The sequence below is a fragment of the Panthera onca genome, chromosome F2, assembly GCF_046562875.1.
Source record: "Panthera onca isolate mPanOnc1 chromosome F2, mPanOnc1 haplotype 2, whole genome shotgun sequence".
NCBI lineage: Eukaryota > Metazoa > Chordata > Mammalia > Carnivora > Felidae > Panthera > Panthera onca.
Window position 1 is genome coordinate 82,509,156 of NC_138356.1, and position 19,822 is coordinate 82,528,977.

The 19,822-nt window shown below is 64.0% G+C and overlaps 2 protein-coding genes across 3 annotated transcripts; one reads left to right on the plus strand and one right to left on the minus strand.

The window, feature by feature from the left end:
• Positions 1-546: 546 nt before the first annotated feature.
• On the minus strand, positions 547-14,489 carry EEF1D (eukaryotic translation elongation factor 1 delta). 2 transcript variants are annotated; one of them, XM_060611483.3, is made up of 8 exons: positions 14,389-14,489; positions 5,303-5,423; positions 4,879-4,950; positions 1,691-1,790; positions 1,513-1,613; positions 1,154-1,372; positions 774-968; positions 547-642 (listed from the first exon to the last, which is right to left on the minus strand). In XM_060611483.3, the coding sequence occupies exons 2-8, from the start codon at positions 5,417-5,419 to the stop codon at positions 604-606; spliced, it is 843 nt and encodes a 280-aa protein (XP_060467466.1). In that variant the 5' UTR covers positions 5,420-5,423; positions 14,389-14,489; the 3' UTR covers positions 547-603. The 2 variants fall into 2 exon arrangements, with proteins under 2 accessions (XP_060467466.1, XP_060467465.2); XM_060611482.3 differs by lacking the exon at positions 14,389-14,489 and adding an exon at positions 7,070-9,811.
• TIGD5 (tigger transposable element derived 5) lies at positions 14,391-19,109 on the plus strand. Its single transcript, XM_060611474.3, has one exon. It carries the CDS (start codon positions 14,477-14,479, stop codon positions 16,892-16,894), a length of 2,418 nt encoding a protein of 805 aa, XP_060467457.1. The 5' UTR covers positions 14,391-14,476; the 3' UTR covers positions 16,895-19,109.
• Positions 19,110-19,822: the final 713 nt, after the last annotated feature.

Sequence of the window (19,822 nt, forward strand, 5' to 3'; positions counted from 1 at the left end):
AATGGAACCCAGAGAAGGCAGAGTAGAGATGCCTCGGGGGCCTCGGAGGGCCAGCAATCCATACAAGGAAGGAGCCACGCATGCTGTTTCTGCCTCAATAGCTTGAACCGTTCGCGGCGGCACTTGTAAGCGAGGGGAGAGGGCAGGCAGGGTTCAGTCACACACCAAAATGCGGCAGAGATGGGGCACCTGGGAGACTCAGTTGGTTAAGTGTCCAACTTTTGATGTCAGCTCAGGTCATGATCTATCAGGTTCTTGGGTTTGGACTCCATGCTGACAGCACGGAACCTGATTGGGATTCTCTGCCTCCCTCTGTCCCTCCCCTACTCAGCCCCACTCACTCAAAATAAACACACTTGAAAAAAGAAAAGAGTGCCGTGGAGAAACCAAAGAGGGGGAGGACGGCACTGGCGCCGTGGGCTCCTGGGTGTAGGGGCCTGCGTGGGACACGACCGAGGTGCGGGCCACGTCTGAGGCCTGGGGTGTAGCAGTGCTGCTCCCTGAATGTGCCCACCCACCGGGCCCAGACCAGGACAGGAGCCAGAGTGGAATCTCAGTCTTTAATGGCTGAGGGCCCCACACCCCACGGCCGGAGGCTGGGGCTCAGATCTTGTTGAAAGCAGCAATGTCCACACTCTGCACCTGAGGAGGAGGAGGAGGAGGAGGAGGAGGAGGGAGGCCCGCGGTCACGTGGGGCCTTGGTTCCCGAAGACCCAGCCACCCACTCCAGCACCCTGCCAGGCCAGGGGTTCCCTTGGGGGCCTGCCACTCACGTGCTCCTCGAACTTGGTGATCTCCTCCTCCAGCAGGTCCGTCCCCACCTTGTCGTCCTCTACCACACACTGAATCTGCAGCTTGCGGATGCCATAGCCCACGGGCACCAGCTTGGAGCCCCCCCAGGTCAGCCCGTCTAACTGGATGGAGCGCACGCAGGCCTCCAGCTGGGCCATGTCTGTCTCGTCATCCCACTGGGAGATCAAGGGGTGGAGAGGCTGGGTCAGGAGGCTGCAGACCCCAGGGAGTGCCCCCCCCCCCTCACCGGCCCCTGCCCTCGCCCTCGCCCCCCAGGGCACAGAGGGCAGGCAGCTCTCCTCTCGGCTGAACCCGGCCAGCTCGCTGAGCCCACCGCGAGCCCGGGGGCGGGGTCACTCACAGGCTTGACGTCCAAGAGGATGGAAGATTTGGCCACCAGCGCGGGCCGCCCCGCCTTCTTCTCCGCGTACTGCCGCAGCCTCTCCTCCCGAAGCCGGGCTGCCTCCTTGTCCTCCTCGTCATCGCTGCCAAACAGGTCGATGGCATCGTCCTCGTCATCCTCTGCGGCGGTGGCCGCCTTGCCGGCAGGGGGCTCCACTTGGCGCATAGGGGACACGTGCTGCCGTGGGAGAGGGAGGCTGAGGGCCCCGCCCCCGGGGCCCCAGCTCTGCACCCTGGTTAAGAGGCTGCGGCGGGGAGGGGGACAGGAACACACCCCCCCCCCACCCCCTCCCCAAAGGGCCCGAGAAGGGCGCGCACCTGGGTCTGTGGGGCTGCAGCCCGGTGGGTGGGTGAGCTCTTCTCCAGTGCGCTCAGCCGGGCCTCCAGCTTGGAGACAGCCTGCTGCAGACCTTGCACCACTGCAGGAGCAAAGGGGCCGCTGGTCAGACGGCGGGGACCGGGTGCGGTGCCCCACCCGTTAGGCCCAGGGCCTCACCGCCTCGCAGGCTCTGATTCTCCACTTCCAGGCTGGCGATCCGGGTGGCGAGCTCACTGTGATCTCCGCCCGGCCCGCTGGAGGCCCCAGGGCCCGAGCTCTGCAAGGCAGGGGGAGAGTGAGACTCTGCACCCCTGCCTGCTTCCAGGGTTCCCCCCAGTCACAGCTACTGAGAATCAGGGCCCCGAGAAAGGTGGGAAAACTGCTGGACACTAGGAAGCAGCTCCTGTCAGCCCACGGGGTCCACCCGTGACACTGCACCCGAGGGTGGGAGGAGGCCCTGTAAGCAGGAGAGCAGTGAGTGACGTCCTTGGCCAAGCGGAAGGCACAGGGCCCAGGGCAGCCCCAGCACGGAGCTACTGCGGAGCCCACAGCCACAGTCGGGTGGGAGGAAGCACCAGGGGCGGCCTGGGCCACAGAGCAGGGCCCAGCAGCGCAGCTGGGAACTGGAAGCAGGCTGGGAGAGCAGCTGAGGAGCCACTGGGAGTCCGGAGTGCTCGTTACAGGGGGCGGCCACTCCGTGCGCAGTACCCTGCCTCCCCCAGGCCACGCACCTGCCATTTGGCTCACCGAGCCTGCCCTTGAAAGGCTTGAGTGACCCGGGGTCCCATCCTGCCTGCCAGCCTCCCTCTGATTCCTCCCTGACCGGGAATCCCTATCACCCAACTCCAGCGGTGCCACCCAGGGAGCCCCTCAGCACAGCGCCGCAGTCCACGCCCGAGTTACACACCCTGATAGAATGGTCTAGGAGGACGGAGTGTACCTGGCCCTTCCCTGAGGGCCGCTGTCCCTACCCTCCCTCCCTGTGTCCAATTATGAAGACCTTGGACCCGGAGCCCACCTGCCAAGCAGCCACAGAACGAGCCCCGTGGCTTCCTCTGTTCTATGTACCCCCGGAGCCCAGACAAGCTAAAAACCCCCAGGAAGTACAGGCAGAAAGGTGCCTGGCTTCCTTGCCCCAGGGATCGGAGAGCAATGCTACCCGTCGTGACCCAGCAGCTCCCTTGTCTGGCTCCTAGTAGAGCTGGCCAAAGGTGGAACGGGATGCTGCCGTGCAGCTGGGGTCAGAGCACTGGAACCAGGGGTGGCTGGCACCACTCCCCTCCTTTCAGCTCAACTTGAGTGTCCACACCCAACCAGCCCCCCCACCTCCCTGCCAAAGGAGACCCGTGCTGGACTCGCCCGACCCTTGGCTGCGGCCACATGGCCTCCTCTCCACCTGTTTCCTCAGCACCCCAGCTTGCAATGCCGTTCTCACTAGGATTTTCCAAAAGTTTCCATCAGACAGGGATGAAATCCAGACCTTCTTGTTCCCTCGAGGCCCTGACCATCCTCCTCCTGTTCACCAGGGAGTCTAGGCACCCCCTCCCAACCCCAACCTCAATAAGGCAGACCTAGGCTACCCTAATCCTAGCCTGTGACGGTGGGTCACAAGGAGCCAGCCACGCAGTAGCCTCAGAGGACAGTGCCACATGCCAGGGTTTGGAATCCAGACCTTTCCAACCCCATCTCCGACCCTGTCCCTGGCAGCACGCACGGTTCCCAGGAACCCCTTGGTTCTAAAGGCCCAGTGTCTGCTGAGCCCTATCGAGCCCAAACCCAAGCGTTGGGGCTGGGTCAGCAAGGTCCCTGGGTCAGCAAGGTCCTTCCCGGTCCATTAGCAGTTGAACGATACTCCTCTGAATTTCGTGCCGCTCTCAGAACAGGGGCTTTTGTTTGGAAACTGGGTCTTTATGGTGCTAATCCAGTTACAACAAAGTCGGGAGAGTGGCCCGAATTCTGACTGGTGTTCTTATAAAACGAAGTTTGGATACAGACAACACACAAAAAACAATGTAAAGGCAAAGGAAAACCAGGAGAGGCCTCAGAACCTACCCACACCTTGACTTTGGACTTCTAGCCTGCAGACTGAGAAAGGAATCCATTTAAGCTCTTGGTCTGTGATGCTTTGGCCTCCAGCGGTGCCACCCCCAGCACACAGGGGCTCCCCCAAGTCCTCCCAGCGGGCCTACATGGTTTCCCCAAGACCCGGAGCCAGAGGTCGACCCCAACACATCCAGGGCCCCCTGAGGGCCAGAGGGGGGGCTCCTGTGGCCCAGAAACCTCAGTGCCACTGGGCACCCTGGCCTCCTGGGGGTTGGCACCCCACGCACCTGGCGCCAGCTCCTCCCCACGGCTGCCTGGCCCAAGCAGGGACCCTCCCCCCCACAGCTGTCCAGCCTATGGCCCAAGAGCCAGTATAGCCAAAGTAGCTGGGCAGGCAGGGGTGCCCACGTAGTCGTCCCCAAGCCTGTAAAAAGGTGACCTAAATGGCAAAAAGGACTTTGCACGTGATGAAGCGGAGGCTCTGGAGGTGGGGAAATCCTCCTGGATTATGTGGGTGGGCTCAGCGTCGTCACCAGGCTCCGTGTACCCAAGAGGGAAAGGAGAAGGAAACGTAACAGAAACAGCCATCAATCAGGACTCTCTGATGGCTAGGAACCACAGGCCAAGGAATGTGGGCGGCTTCTCAAAATTGGAAAAGCCAAGGAAAGGATTCTCTCCTGAAGTCTCTAGGAGCAGAACTCTGCTTGATCCTCGACCCTCAAGGACAGGACACCATGTGTCCTAGAGAGAAGACAAGGTCTCGACTTCACTAAGAAGGCAGAGCAGCGGGTCTGTCTCCTCCTGGGGACATCTGCCCAGCCAGGCTGGGGACAAAGCTAAACATGGACCTGCTTTCCTCTCTTGTGACCCAATCTGGGACCTGGGGGCCAAACGCAGCTGGACGGCCCCTCTCTGGGCCTCAAATTTTATCATTTGGACTCCCATCCTGTGAACCCATCTCTCCAGGGAGGCAAGGCCTAGGAAGCAAGAGAAAAAGGCCTCTCCCACTCCTCCCCACACAGAGTGCAGAGCAGGGGAGGAGGCCTCCAGGCCCAGCCTGGGGATGGCGCCACAGCAACAGGCAGAGTGAGGGCAGGTGGGAGTCCTGGGTGACCACCGGGCAGCAGCATGGATGCCATCGGCTCCTGTGGCAGTCTGAGTCACCGAAGCCCGCTGGGGCGGGAACACCGTGCTGGACGCCCCGCCCCAACCGTGCTCCTAAGGCCCAAATGAGCACAGCGGTACCGGGGTACTGGGGCGGCTGGGAGGCATGCAGCCAGGCCGGAGGGCAGCAGTGCCGATGCGGGCCTGCAGGTACTCACCCCAGCCAGGGATTTCTGGATGTTCTCTCTGGCTCTGGCAATGTCACGGAGGATCACACTGGCACCGTTCTCCTATAGACAGTGCAGAAAGAACAGCTTTTTTCTTTTCGTTAGAACAATTTTAGCGGAAAAAAAGGAACGAACCCTCACAGACAGCAAGAGCTGCACAGAACCGAAGGCTCAGTGGGATGGCAAGGAGCTATGACAACGGCCCCGAGGCCCACACCCCATCCTGATGGGCACCGGTGTGCCTGCTGGTCTGACACGGCGGAGGTGCCCCGTCCCATCTCGAGCAGATCCAGGGACGCGCCCGCAAAGACCCCACCACCGGCGCCTGGAGCAGAGCCGCTGGGGCCGAACGTGCCTCTGCCCGCCCCCACCCCGTGCTGGCACAGTCCCCCGGTGCCCCGAGGGCAGCCCCCACCTGGCGCGAGGAGCCAGCCACGGGCCCGTTCATCCGCTCATAGAACTGCCTCTCTGCATCATCGTATTTGAACTTGTCGAACCAGATCTTCTCGTGCGCTAGGAAGTTTGTAGCCATTTTCCTGTTGGGAAGGGAAGGCGAGACTGAGACAGCGTGGCTGGGAGGAGAGGGTACGTGCCCTAAGGCCCCAGGCCTGGCCTGCGTGAGTGCCCCACAACGGCCCAGACACCAAGGGTGCAAGGTGACGAGGGGTCCAGGTCGGAGCACAGGTGCCTTGGCACTGCCCGAACCAAGTCTGTAATCCGCATCCCCCCCAACTCCCGGCTCCCGCCCCTTTGGTTCTCAAAGTGTGGTGAGGAGCCCCTGAGGGTCCCCGGGGTCCTCCCTGTCTAACTACACGTTTGTGCCAGGCACAATTATGTCCGTCGGACAATACACACCAACAGACTGAGTGCAGAAGAAAGTGTGACAAACCGGGTGCCTCCTGGTTAAACAAGCCACTAAGATTTGCAAAAATGTCGAATAAGGCCGCTCTGCTCACTGCATTTTTTTGTCTTGGGAACACTGCTGCCCATAGGAACAAGTGGTTATGTTAACGCGTGATCGACTTCTTATTCAATGACTGAAGAACTACCGCGTTTCTATTTTAATTGCTAACGTGACAAAAATCAACAGCACCAAAACCGTGTGAGGTCCAGAGACCTGAAGTTTGAGAACTGCTGCTCTAGAGCGGGAGCCGCACGGCTGTGCCCACCGCCCTCCACCTGGCACGGCCCCTCCCGTTCCTGAGCAACGGTGACGGAAACGGACCCGATCTTACCAATCCTCTGTGCCAAGGGCCCCAGGCTATCACTGGACCACACCGAGTGCGCCCCTGGTGTCAGGAAAGGAGCCGGGCCCCGTGACTCTCCTCCACCCACCCCCACACAGCCATCAGGTGCAGCCAGGCCACCGTGAACACTTTTGGCTCCACACTCACCCTAGGCTGCTGACAGGGACGCTCCTGCACACGGGTTCCCACACCCCGCCGCTCACACCGAGCTAACAGGCTGCTGATGGGCATGTGGGGCCCAGGGTGGCACCGCTCCCTCGGGCCCGGCCTTCCGCACGGCCACCCACGCCCCGGACCCTCCCGCTGCCACGCTTGCAGTTTGCCCGGCCGCCTGCCTCTCCCCCTGCCCTTCTCCAGATCCTGGCGTCCAGACACCGGTGTTGCATGGAAGCATCCTGGGGCCGAAGGCAAGTGAGCCTCATGCAGTAGGTGTCCCTCAGACATAGGCCACTCGACTGACAGCACGCTGGTGTGCCTGAGACACTCACCGCTCCCTGGAGGTGACTGTGGAACGGGAGGTAGGGGAGGACGGACAGAAGGGGCAGGAGGGACGGGCCAGCTCCCGCGTCTTCCTCAGCAGGGCTCGGGCCAGAAGCCTCTAACACTGGCCCTGCCCTGCCCTGCGACAGCCAGGGGCACCGGGAGTTGCCCGGCAGAAAGGGAAACCCTACCCAAGCACAGTCTGCTCTGTGCTAACCCCTTTCCTCCCTCGACAGCCCCAAACCTTGTGAACCCCAAGAGGTGGCCCTGGAGGCTGCACTGCCCCAGGAACAGAAAGCTACCTCTGCCCAACCCACTCCTGCATCCAACTTAGCCGGGTCCAGGAGTGCTGGGGAGAGAGCCGTGCCAGGGCGAGGGGGGGTGGGGAGAAGAGCAGCCAGGGGCCCAGCCCAGGGAAGCCCGGGCCGGGAACCCACGCGGCAGGTTTCTCCTACTTGGGTCTCAGGCTGGACACGGTCGGGCCAGACCGGGCACCAGGTCGGTGAGCCAGGGATGCAGCTTCGAGGCGCCAGGCCACTCGCAGGGCCTCTGCGGCATGATGGCGGCACTCTGCGCTGTCATAGGTGGGCTTGCTGAGCCAGGGGGCCTCGGCATCTTTGTGCAGGAGATACCAGTAGGGCAGGGCAGAGGAGGCCTCCCCGTCAACCCGCCGAGGCCCGACCCGTTTGCTTCCCACGGCGTTTCGGCCTCGCCGGTCTCTGCGGCCCCGCCTGGCCCCCTCAGCCTGGCCGGCTCGCTCCTGCAGGCGCACCTTCCCGGGAGGGTGGCCGTCGAACATGGCCTCGTAGAAGCCCCTCTCTGCCGCGTCGTACTGGGGCTTCTCCAGCCACACCTCCTGCACCAGCGCCTGCAGACTGCCCAGCGGGGGTTGGCCGTTGGCCAGCGGGCCAGGCTGGCGGGCGAGAGCCAGATCGGGGGCAGCTGCCTGCTGGCCCGTGTCAGAAGCCCCCCGCCTGCCACTCCCCTCCGCGGCCAACAGCGAGGCCTGCGACCGCTCCACGAACGCCCGCTCGGCCTGGTCGAAGGACGACTTATTGACCCAGATGCCCCAGGTCACATGGTGGCAGGCCACCTGGCTTCCGTGGGTGCAGGGGCCTCGGGGGACCAGGGCAACCCGCTGGGCCGCCTGGGCAGCCGCATCCGCCAGCCTCTGGCGATAGGAGCTCTCTGCCTGGTCGAACATTGGCTTGTCCAGCCACACGTGGTCGGCCGAGAGGCCCACGAGGGCCAGGTCTGCCTGGCCGAACCAGCTCTTTGGTGAGCGCTTCCTTTTCTTCTGCAGAGTCTTCTTTCCGTCGTGGCTCCTCCTGGGGTCGCTCCTGCTGCCGCTGTCAGGGGCGTCTGCCTCCTCGGCGTCCTCCCGCCCAGGCCCGTTCACGGCTGGCGCTTCAGCCAGGAGCTGCTGGGTGGCGGCGGCTCGTGTGGCCTCGTGCTCGTAGAAACGCCGCTCGGCTTCCCCATACTTCTGCTTGTCCTCCCAGACGGTCTCCAGGGCACAGGCAGCTCTCCCGCTCCTCATCTTCCGCACAGCGTTAAAAAGCAAGCACAAGAAGGCAGTTGCAACACCGCGGGCCATGGGGATGGCGCCCCGCCCCCCTCCTCAGCCTGACTTTCAGGGCCGGCCGGGCCTGGGAGTGCTCCCCGATGGGGGTGCCAGGAAGACACAAGCAAGGACCCGAAGTCAAGTCCACGGGAAGCTCAGTAAAGCAATAAGCAATTACGTGCATGCATGTGCGTACGTATGCGTTCTTTTAGCTGTAAAGCTAATCTTTCCTAATGCGCCCGGGCTCTCCAGAGGGGTCTAGAGAACGGTTTCCAAACTTCTTCAACCACAGAAGCCTTCTCCCATAGAGCCTCCACAGGGGGTTGCCAAATGAAATACACACCATACCCAGGTAACTTGACTGATACATAAACAACAAATAACTCTTAGAATAAACACGTCCCACGAAATATTTAAGACCTTTACACTGAAGGGTCATTCGTCGTTCATCTAGGATTTTAACAGGACGTCCTTTGACTTTGCTGAATCTGGCCACCTTGCCTGAGGCACTGGTGCTTCCGCTTTCTAGAAGTATACGCGGCAGTCTCCCAGGCCAGCCCCATCACGGCCAGGCCACCCCGGGGACCTTGCCCCGTGGCGGCATACCCCTGCCGCAGCCACACCACCGCCTGCAGCGGCATGCTCCAAGGGGAGCTGGCAAGGGTCTCAGACAAGGGTTAGTGTCTCGGGGAGCAGCTGGGAGCACAGGGTGGAGGGCCCGGCCCTGCAGGGGCCACGCTGGGGGAGACACAGGGAGGATGCTAGTGACCATCCGGAAGAGAAGGAGCCTGGCGGCTCAGGCAGCAAGTGAGAAGCAGGCTCCGGGTCAGCCACAGCCACCTCTGGGCGCACCCGCAATACAGGAGGGACCACGTGGGAAACTCTGGGCCCCGGGGTCATTAGGGCACCCGCCTCTAGTCACAGAACCATTTGATGTGAGGGGCCCCATCCCTAGAACAGAGGGAGGCAGGTGGGGAACTGTGTGTCCCATCTGCCACTGTGGACAAACCCTTGCCGAGAACCTCAGCCTCTTCAATAGAGGTGGTGTCCCCTCCAGTCTGGAGACCACGGTCATCTGAATAGAGGAGTCTGGGCCACCACTGCCACCGCCTCTGCAGCCTCTGGCCAGAAACGGCTCAAGCCCAGAAAGCCCCAGTAGCCAGTCTGCTCTTAAGACGTGCCCAGTGGTCTGAGCTCACACTCCACAGGCCTGTTCTAGAGGAATGGCTGTAGCTGGCAGAGATCCTGTCCGGACACAGGCTGGACTCTGGCCCCTGCTCCCCAAAGCAGAAGCGCCCACGCCAGATGACCAACACCCAGGACCATCCCAGCTTCTGCGGGGTCAGTCAGTAGCCTACGTGGGGGGACGCACCTGCTGGGCCCTGTCTCCAGGAGACCAGGTCTCCAGAGGGAAGGCGGCAAACCTTTCCCGTCACCTGCAGCAGCATCGACATCCCTTTCCTGACACCCCGAAACAAAACTGAAACCTGATTCTAATGACCCCGTGGGACATGCCGGCTGTGTAAGCGCCGCGTCCACTCAAGACGTGGGGGAAGATTCCCCCTTGAACTGTGAAGGGACGTGTTGGGGGCCTCTAATGGCACAAGCCACAGGACGGAAGCCCCAGGCCTGGAGAGACCCCTGGGACGCCCCCTTGTGCCTTCCTCCCCAGGCCGGCAGCAGTCCTTACCAAGGCCAGGCTGACAACAGAGGCAGTGGTGAGAGGCGGGGAGCGTGTGCTCAAGAGGCAAGGCATTGTGACATCACCCACTGTCCCTGAGGGGACTGCAGGCCAATCAGGCAGGGCTTGTCCGCCCTTCAAACTTTCTGGCAACGAGCCCCCAGCAGACCCTCAGCAGAGGAGCCCAGGGCTCGCTTGGTTCAGCCCCTTGAGCTCCACTAGGCTGACGCCCCACTGGTGAAGTCCTGTTGGAACCTACTGACCTAAAGGCTGTCCTTGTCTCCTGACATCAGATCAGGCCCTGCTCAGAGCTCTGGGGGCCACACCTGGGGGGAGGCGGGGAGAGACTGCTTCTGAAGATTTCTCAAGAACAAGGGGTGTGGCCTGTGGCAGGGGGTGTCCCCGGTGTCCTCTGCCCAGAGGGGAGGGCCAGCACGCCAGCCCCGGCCTGCTCGGGGAGTGCCCCCCACCACAGGCACAACCTGGCTCAACCCAGGGATGCACTGAGACACCCACGCGCTGCCCTGCCTGGCAGGATCAAAGCCCAACGACAGCAAAGCCAACTCCTTTGTGTTGCAGACAAGGAAAGTAAGGCCTGGCGGCCTGGCCAAGCCGGGCCCTGCACAGGCGCCGGGATGCCTCGTACGCTGTGGGCCAGGGGCTCCCTGGCTGAGGTGAAGGGAACACCGGGCACGGGACAGGTGGGTACTTACTTTCCCTCTGGTCTCCTAGGATGGCATGAAGAGAAAGCAGCAAGGTTAGAGGCAGTCAGGGCAGCACAGCGGCTGGAAGGTCTTTGCAGAAGGTGCTTGGAAAGGTGGCACGAGGTTTGGCCGAGCAAACTGAAGATGAGCACCAAAGACCCACCACCCAAATCCCCTAAGGCGACCAAGTCCACCCACTCGGGACAGCACCCCCCCCACCCCCCCCGCCCCACAAAATGAGCAGTTCCTACGGTTCGCACTAGCTGGACTGGGCAAGCCCATCTGAGCACCGCTCCCACCCGCTCCACACTCCAGCACAAGCCCTCTGGGGGGAGAGGAGCCAGCACTCAGTGCCCCCACTGCCACGTGCAGCTGTCGACGGGATCCCTACCTGGCCCCGCTGTCGTGCTGCCCTAAGTCCAGGGCTGCCGGACAAGGCACGAGACAACCAGGACCATCCATGGGGCCCAGCAGCCCTGGAGCCCACGCTGGGGCAGGGAGCCGCCACCGCTCCACACGTGAACAAAGACACAAAGCCCCCACGGTGTTCACAAAAGGACAGGGCTTTCAGTCCCTTCACAGATGGGAAAACGGGCCAGAAACACTAAGTGCCCCGCCCCAACTCCGACAGAGGTAGCAGTCCAGGAGCCGAGGAAGCCACACGCAGACGAAGCCATCTCTGAGAAAGCCTGCAGGGCACGGCGGACAGCCCTGCCCGCCCTGCACCCGGAGCCCCCCCAGCTGCTCACTCACCGGAACCCAGAGATCTGCCAGCCAGGGCCCTTGGCCCCCGCGTCTGCCCCAGGTCACTGACAGGGACGTCCAAGGTGCCCGCGGGTGCGGCAGACACAAGGACACTGGCGCGAGGACAGGGAGCTGCCCCCCAGGAGCACACAGCAGGCCCCGGGCAGCCGCCCTGCACACATGGCGGTGAGCCGCCCTGCTGGCAGTGAAGCCGGTGTGGTGACAGGCCAACAGCACTCCGGGGACACTTGCCGCAGGACCAGGCAGCCGGGTTCTCCTGCCCCCGGCCTCTCCATCTCCCAGGACAGGCGGCAGAGTGTCCCCCACCTTTACTGCCTCAATCTCCCCGCTCTCCGAGCGCTCCACGTCCCACGAGGACCTGCTGAACTGAAAACCCCTCTCTCTGGTAGAAAAGCAAATCTGAGTTTAAATGATCCCCGTTGAGAACACGAACATCCGAGCCTCCAGCCAGAGTGGGGACCCTCCTCTCTCTCCCGTGCTCTCTCCACACACACAGCATTGGCTCCATAACAGGGATGCATGAGGAACAAGGCCCCAGAACAGCAGAGCGAAGACCCGGGAGGAGGGGGCCCCAGGTGTCCCTGCCTGCTGCCATCATCTACTTGCTTGCTCACTGCAGGGCCCAGCTGGGCTGCCCGTGACCAAGACTTCGCCCCCCCGCCTCAGGCAGGCTGAGACCTCGCCCACGGGAGGGGGTACTCAGGGGCCATGCCCCACCTAGCCACCAGGGACGGTGGTGAGGTGAGCCATGTAGGAGAGCTGGTCCTGGCCACAGACGACCCCTCCCCTGCAACCGGTCCCAGCACCCCCGTGGAGACGTGCTCCAAAGCACGTGAGCTGGGAGGGCAGGTCTTACAGCGGCCCTGGCAGCGGCCCCCACAGCACACCCTTGGCTGGACGGAAGGCGAGGATGTGGCCCCCGGCACTGTGCCCACAAGGTGCCAGGGCCTGTAAGTCTCTTGGGGCCTAGCGGAATGGGGTAGGTTTCTGGGAGGAACTGGCCCCTCGCCAGACTCTGCCCTCCAACAATACCTTCCCCTGGACACCACCCCATCACAGCCACACCCCCGGACCAGCCCCCCAGTTGTCCACCCAGAGGGCAAAGGTCTGCGCCCCTTCCAGGGGAAGGGGGAACCCACAGAGGTGAATGGGGGGCGGGGTCTGCAGGCCAGCTCCGTCTTCCTCGCGACAAAGCCTGCCGTACCTGCGATGTCTGAGAGCGCTGTGACACCTGGAACCGTGAGTCACGGGGGGAAGGCACACGGAGGGGTAAATTTACCCAACGGCACGTCTCCACGTGCACGGGGGTGATGCCACCTGACTCTTGCAGGGGGCACTCCACAGCCCCACATGCTTCCCAACCTGACTCCTGATGTCAGCCCCGCTTAGAAGTACCGGCTTGTCCTGGCAGCAGAAAGGGGGCCCCAAGCCCTCAGATTCCAGGCTCACACCACAGCTACCTAGGTCACCCCGGGGCAGGCTCAACGATGTCCGCGCCTCAGATGCCACAGCCTACCAGATCCGTCTAACCTAACCAGCCGGGCCTATGCCCCCTTCCCTCGGGGTGACCCCAAGGACTGCACGTGCTTCCTCAACCCTTCTGTGCACACGGGCCTCACACAGCTGGAGGACTGAGCGGAGAAGGGAGGCCCCCGAGTCAGGGAGGCGAAGAGCCCGGGATCCGTGTCTCCCTCCATCGCCTGCACGGAGCTTCAATGCCATGCTGCCACCTGCTTTGACCACACACCTGTCACCTTAAAATACTGGTGCGGGGCGGAGGCTCAACAGATACGCTCGCCAGCATTTCCTGCCTGCGGAACCCCAAAAGACGACACCAACGCACAACTTGCTGGAGGTATTTTTCTGGTCAATCTTCAAACGCGCGCACACACGTTCCTGCAAGGACACTTCTTTCACGGAAACGCTGCTCAAGCACATTTGCCCACTTGTGCCGAACCCTGGCAGCCTCACCCTGCTCCGCAGGGGCAAAGCTGAGGGGGAGGGGGTGGCCCTGCACCAGGATCCTCCAGAGGGCAGTTGTCTCTGGCCAGTAAAAGGCTCTTCCCAGGACTGGCATGAGGCCCAGAACACTGACTGCCCCCATAGAGGTGACGGAAAAAGCCTGCTCCTCAGCTCGGGTGCCAGTCACTCTGCAAGATGACACTTTCTTGGGACTCCCTGTTCACAGGGCAGGGCACAGGAACGCTCGAATCCCACGTGAGCCAGCTCACTGGCGGCTCAGCCAGGCTCAGGGTACCCAGAGAAGGCTGCGGTGTCAGAGCTGCCCATGCAGAAGCGTCCTGAGAGTGTCCCTCCCCGCCCCCGGGCCAAGCCTGAGCCCTCAGAGAAGATACACGCCAGAGTCAATTTGAAGAGGTGTTCCCCTTCTGGCAGGGATCACCCCAAAGCTTAGCCGGACAAATATTTGTCTTGTTGAAGGGTGGCCCTTCATTCACGCAAGCCTCCACCCCACTCCACTCCTTTGGCCCCCTTCTTCCTTCCAATCACGGTGCCCATTTCTCGGGAAGACGTCACCCACCCCTACAGAGACCGGCTTCAACGTCGCCTCCTGCCGGGACCCTTATCCAAGTCAGGACTCCCGAGCACTCCGAGAACCCTAAGGATTTCTTCTGAGTCACTCAACAGTCACTCAGCAGTCACTCCCTTATTCTTTCCCGCGCTTACGAACCCTCAAGGCTCCGCGAGGGCTGGGCCCGAGCCTGTCCCGCTGGCCCAGAACCGGCGTGCAGCAGGTGCTTAACAGACGCGTGCCCGACAAAAGAAGGGCTACAGGACCGGGACCAACCGAGACCGAGGGGCCCACGCGGTCCCCGGCCTCCCGGCCGCCACCTTCCCGCCGGGACCGCAGTCGGGGTCCCGCCGGCCACGTGGCCCGCGCGCCCCGCCCCCCTGCGCCCGCCCCTAGCGCCGCGCTCGTCCCACCGTCCCTACGCCGGCACCCCGGCCGCACTAACGCCCCGGCTCGGGCGCCCGCCCCGCCCCCGCCCCGGCCCCTCCGCGGCGCGTGCCGCTCCTGCGGGCGCGGGCTGCGGTACTCACGCCAGCCAAGGACGCGGCGACCAAGAAGGAGGGCTCGTGGCGTGCGACGGTGGAGGAAAGGGAGAGTCGCCCCGGCCGCGCACGGGAAATGAAGCAGAGGGATGCACCACGCGCCGCGGCAGGGGAAGCGGCTCCCGCGCACGTCCCGCCTGGCCGTCACAGCCCTCCGCGCGACGCAACGCTCCCCGCGGCTGCAAAGACAGAAGCCAGTGGGAGTCACCACGGGGCTCGCAGTTTCCCAGAGAAGCTGGAGCTAGCAGCCGCGAACAGGACGGCAGCTCGTCCGCACCCCTGCGCTACCGGTGCAGTGGGCTCGCCGGGGTGGGGCGGGGCTGCTGAGCCGGCACGCGCCGGACGGCGCGCGGCGCGGCGCGGGGCGGGGCTGGGCGACGCACGGGGCGGGGCTGGGTGGCCGGGCCAGCGCGCCTGCGCCCCCGGAGCTGGCGAGACAAAGGGGAGGGCCCGGCCGGCCCCGCCCCCAGCGCCCCGCCCCGCGCGGCCGGCCGGGCCGGCGTGTGGCCCCCGCGCCCCCGCCTCCGCTGCCGCCGCAGCCGCCATGTACCCCGCGGGCCCCCCGACCGGCCCAGCCCCGCGCCGCGGCCGCCATCCCCTGCCCGGGCGCCCCGCGCAGCCGCCGCGGCTCACCGCACCCACCCCGGCTCCCGCCGTGAGGCCGCCGCCCCCCGCGCCCGGGCCGCGGCCCCGCGTGGCCGTGAAGATGGCCTTCCGCAAGGCCTACTCCATCAAGGACAAGCTCCAGGCCATCGAGCGCGTCAAGGGCGGCGAGCGGCAGGCCAGCGTGTGCCGAGACTTCGGCGTGCCGGGCGGCACGCTGCGCGGCTGGCTCAAGGACGAGCCCAAGCTGCGCTGGTTCCTGGAGCAGCTGGGCGGAGAGGTGGGCACGCAGCGCAAGAAGATGCGGCTGGCCAACGAGGAGGAGATCGACCGCGCCGTCTACTCGTGGTTCCTGGCGCTGCGCCAGCACGGCGTGCCGCTGTCAGGGCCGCTCATCCAGGCTCAGGCCGAGGCCTTCGCGCGCCAGATCTACGGGCCCGAGTGCACCTTCAAGGCCAGCCACGGCTGGTTCTGGCGCTGGCAGAAGCGCCACGGCATCTCCAGCCAGCGCATCTATGGCGAGGCCGAGCCTCTGGCCGCGGGCCCCGCGCCCGGCCCGCCCGTCAAGCAGGAGCCCGCGCAGCCCCCCGGCTCCAGCTCCGGCCCCCTGCCCGAGCGGGCCCCGGCCCCGCCGCCCCCCGCCGAGGGCGGCTACGGAGACGAACAGATCTACAACGCGAACGTCACTGGCCTCTACTGGAAGCTGCTTCCGGAGCAGGCCGCGCCCCTGGGCGCGGGAGACCCCGGCGCGGGGGGCTGCGGCCGCCGCTGGCGGGGCGACCGGGTGACAGTGCTGCTGGCCGCCAACCTGACCGGCAGCCACAAGCTGAAGCCGCTGGTCATCGGGCAGCTGCCAGACCCGCCCAGCCTGCGCCACCACAACCAGGACAAGTTCCCAGCCTCTTACCGCTACAGCCCGGACGCCTGGCTGAGTCGCCCACTGCTGCGGGGCTGGTTCTTCGAGGAGTTCGTCCCTGGCGTGAGGCGCTACCTGCGCCGCAGCTGCCTGCAGCAGAGGGCTGTGCTGCTGGTGGCCCACCCGCCCTGCCCAAGCCCGGCTGCCAGGACGCCCGCCCTGGAGGAGAATGAGGAGGCCCTCAGGCGGTGTCGGCCTGAGCCCCTCAGCTCCCCAGAAGAGCTGCAGACCCCGGATGGTGCCGTGCGGGTGCTGTTCCTGTCCAAGGGCAGCAGCCGGGCACACATCCCTGCTCCCCTGGAGCAGGGAGTGGTGGCCGCCTTCAAGCAGCTGTACAAGCGGGAGCTGTTGAGGCTAGCTGTGTCTTGTGCGGGGGGCTCCCCGTTGGACTTTATGCGCAGCTTCATGCTCAAGGACATGTTGTACCTGGCCGGCCTCTCCTGGGACCTGGTGCAGGCTGGCAGCATTGAGCGGTGCTGGCTTCTCGGCTTGCGGGCGGCCTTCGAGCCTCGGCCCAGCGAGGAGTGTGTTGGGCAGCCAGCGGGCCAGGCCGAGGAGGCCGCGGAGCACAGCCGGGTGCTCAGCGACCTCACGCACCTGGCGGCCCTGGCCTACAAGCGCCTGGCGCCCGAGGAAGTGGCCAAGTGGCTGCATCTGGACGATGACGGGGGGCTGCCGGACAGCTGCAGAGAGGAGGCAGGCCCTGGCCGGCCCCCGGTGCTGGCCCCTGCTGCCCCTCCACCCCCCGCCAGCCTACCCTCTGTCATGGGGGGTGGAGAGGAGGAGGAGGAGGCCGCGGTGCCCACTGCTGGGGAGGCGGTGCGGGGACTAGAGACAGCTCTTCGGTGGCTGGAGAACCAGGACCCCCGGGAGGTGGGGCCACCGAAGCTGGTGCAGCTGCGCTCACTGATCAGCATGGCCCGGAGGCTGGGAGGCATTGGTCCTTCTCCCGCAGTCCCCGAGGACGGGGTGTGACCAAGCCAGCCCAAGTGGCCCCCCAGTGGCTGTTCTCCTGCTGCACTTGGAGGGAGGGGACACACAGTTTTTCCATCTCCTCTCCTCCCCTCCCCAGAGGTGGCCCACCCTATGGCTCAGGGGGTTCCAGGGACCCCAGCACGGGCTGGCTTGGAGGGGCTCTGTTGGTGAAGGGTCGTTCTGCTCACTGGTCCCCCATCTCCTGAGGGGGGAGCTAGAAGAGAGGCCTCGGGCTCATACACCTCCCTGGACAAGCACACTCGTGGGGTCTGTGGTTCTAGCCAGGGTCCTTGCTGCACACACGACACCGCGCACTTAACAGGGCAGCTGTCGGCGTTCCCGCCCCAGCCTTTGAGAGCTGAGATCTTCAGCCCTGTGCCTGTCTGTACCTCTGGCCCTCCTCCCCAGGGGCCCGTCACGTGCCCTGGACGAGGGTCCAGCACTCCTGTCAGTCTGGAGCCCTGGTGCTTTGTGGCTCCCGTGCTACAGCCATGTGATCGTCTCCATGGGGAAGCACCCCACTCAGTTTTGGTGTTTAGCACATTAAGTCCATTTTTACAGATACCCCTCATGGGAGCCAGGGTGGCGTCTCACCACCACCCCCTCCCCCAGCCTGGGGCCGGTCTTGGAGGTTGGCTGTGTCGGCTGGGAAGGGAGGATGGTGCCCGGCACTCGGGGGACCGGACGTTCCGGGTGCAGCAGGGAGTGTAGATTTCTGTTCCACTGGGATTGTTAGTTTTCCTTAGGAAGATTCCATTCCAAAATCACACCTATTCTGTGGGGTTGGCAACCTTCTAGCCTTTCTGGGCCCTGGTGATTTGACCAATGGCTGAATGAGCTCCCCAGACCAGCCACAGCCCACTCGGTCCAGCCCCAGGGCCCAGAGCCACGCCACCTCCTCGGCACTGGCCTGCGGCACTGACAGCCACACCAGGACAATCCCACAGTGCCTTAGTGCCCTCCAAGGCTTTTCCATCCCTCCAGCACTGCCAGGGGCGTGACGAAGGAGCGGCTTCCCACAGCCCCAGGAATTGGGCTTCCGAGTGGCCCAGCTGGAGAGAGGGAGGCAAGTGTTGGTGTGTCACTGCCCCGCTCTGGGCTCAGTCCTGCGGGTGGTCTGGGACCCGGAGGTGCCCGGGGCCTTCAGGGACTGTCTGGGGAGCTGCTGCCCAGAGCTCTCGTGGAGGGCGGGGGCTGGGTCTGCGGTCCACACCCCCACCGCCCCGCGTGCTGGCTGGACACTGCAGAGGCTGTACACAGGCAGTGTGCTGGTGGGAGGGAGAGGCAATGCACTGGTGAGGGAGCCCCCGGAGCAGCTCCCCAAGTCTGAGAACAGAAACTGCTCCTCGGAGCTGTCCTCAGTCGAGGTGTGTGCGTGTTACATACGTGGGTCTCAAATCCGAGAGCTGAGGGGAGAAGTGGAGAATTTGGAAGCTCGACCAGGCAGGGGCCCAGCTGGCACCTCTGCTCGCTCATCTCAAGCCTGCACCCCTAGAGGAGCCGGTGGCCGGCTGTGGCTGGCCCTGGGACTCTAACCCAAGCAGCTGGCACAGAGCTTCAGGAAGCCTTCCTTCCACCACCTGATGGCAGCTCAGGGACGTAGGGCTGGGAGCCCGTGGGCGCTAGGAGGGGTGCACCTGGGGCTCCAAGAGTGTCTTCAGGAGAACGGCTGAATACTCAAAGCAGCAAAGGTTGTTACTCTTAGGAAGAGGCTGTTGGGCCTGATTGGGGTGTCCAGAGGGCATGGCAGTGGGCTGCAGAAGGGGGCCCTGGGAAGTGGGTGTGTGGGCTCCTATTAAAACCACGCTTAACTTGTGTTTTGGGGAGAGTTGCCCATCCGAGACGCACGGCCTTGCCCAAGGGGGCTACGTGCTTGGGAAGCGACCCCCACACGTGGAGTGGACTGCAGGTGCAACGTCACCATGTGGGGAGGGGAACGGAGCGCCCGTGAGCTGAGGGGACCAGGGACCCCCCAGCCCACGCCTCCACCCAGTGTAGGTCAGGATTGCTATGCGGAGCCCTAGGATGGGCGCTGGGCACTGCTTGTCCCCAGATAGGGGTGTCCCCTGGTGAGGCTCATCTCCAGAGGCGTGTCCTCGAGGGGACCGTGGGCTTATGGGGTGCACGCAGTTGAGCCTTTTCACACCCATCCTTGCCGGAGGTGTTCACCCAGTCAGCCCAATGCGCTTTATAATAAAAGTTCGTGTCAACTTCATATGCATCCCTGTTCTAAAGTCTTCTTTTAATATATTTTTTTGAATTTGGGGTATATTTTATTTTTTTAAGTAACCTCTACATGAAACACGGGGGCTGAACTCCTAACCCCAAGAAACAAGAGTTTCATTCTGTAGGACTGAGCCAGCCAGGTACCTGTAAAGTCTTATTTTTATAATTTTCAATCCAATACTTAGATCTAGAACACCTCATGATTCAAAAAAGTGAGGAAGACAAAGAGACTGATGAAAGGAGAGACTAGACCCACCAGTCTCTTGAAAACCTAACTTTAGCCTCGTGGTATAAGCGGGCTTGGGGCCAGCCAATGATCAGGCTGCCGCCCCGGCCCCCAAAGCCACTCTCATTCCCGTCCTGTCCGGGGCCATTGCCATCTGGGGCGAGGCTGCCCCGCCAGCCAGGCTGGGGGCTCAGGGAGACGCCTCTCGTTCAGCGAGTGGCCTGCTCACGGCAGGGCTGGTCACAGGTTCGTCCCCTGCCCCACAAGCCAACCCGCCCAGGTGCTCGGGGACCGCGTGGGGAGATGCACTGCTGGAGCCCGCCGACACACTGGAGGGTGAGGCTGGGGTGTCGGGAAGCCAGCGACTCCGCCCGACCAGAGCTCTCCGGTGATGGTGACGTACAGCCAGGGCGGGTCGCCTCTGCCCCCACGCCATCTGCGCTCGACCGGCTCCCGGGAGCCCCGCGCCCCAAGCC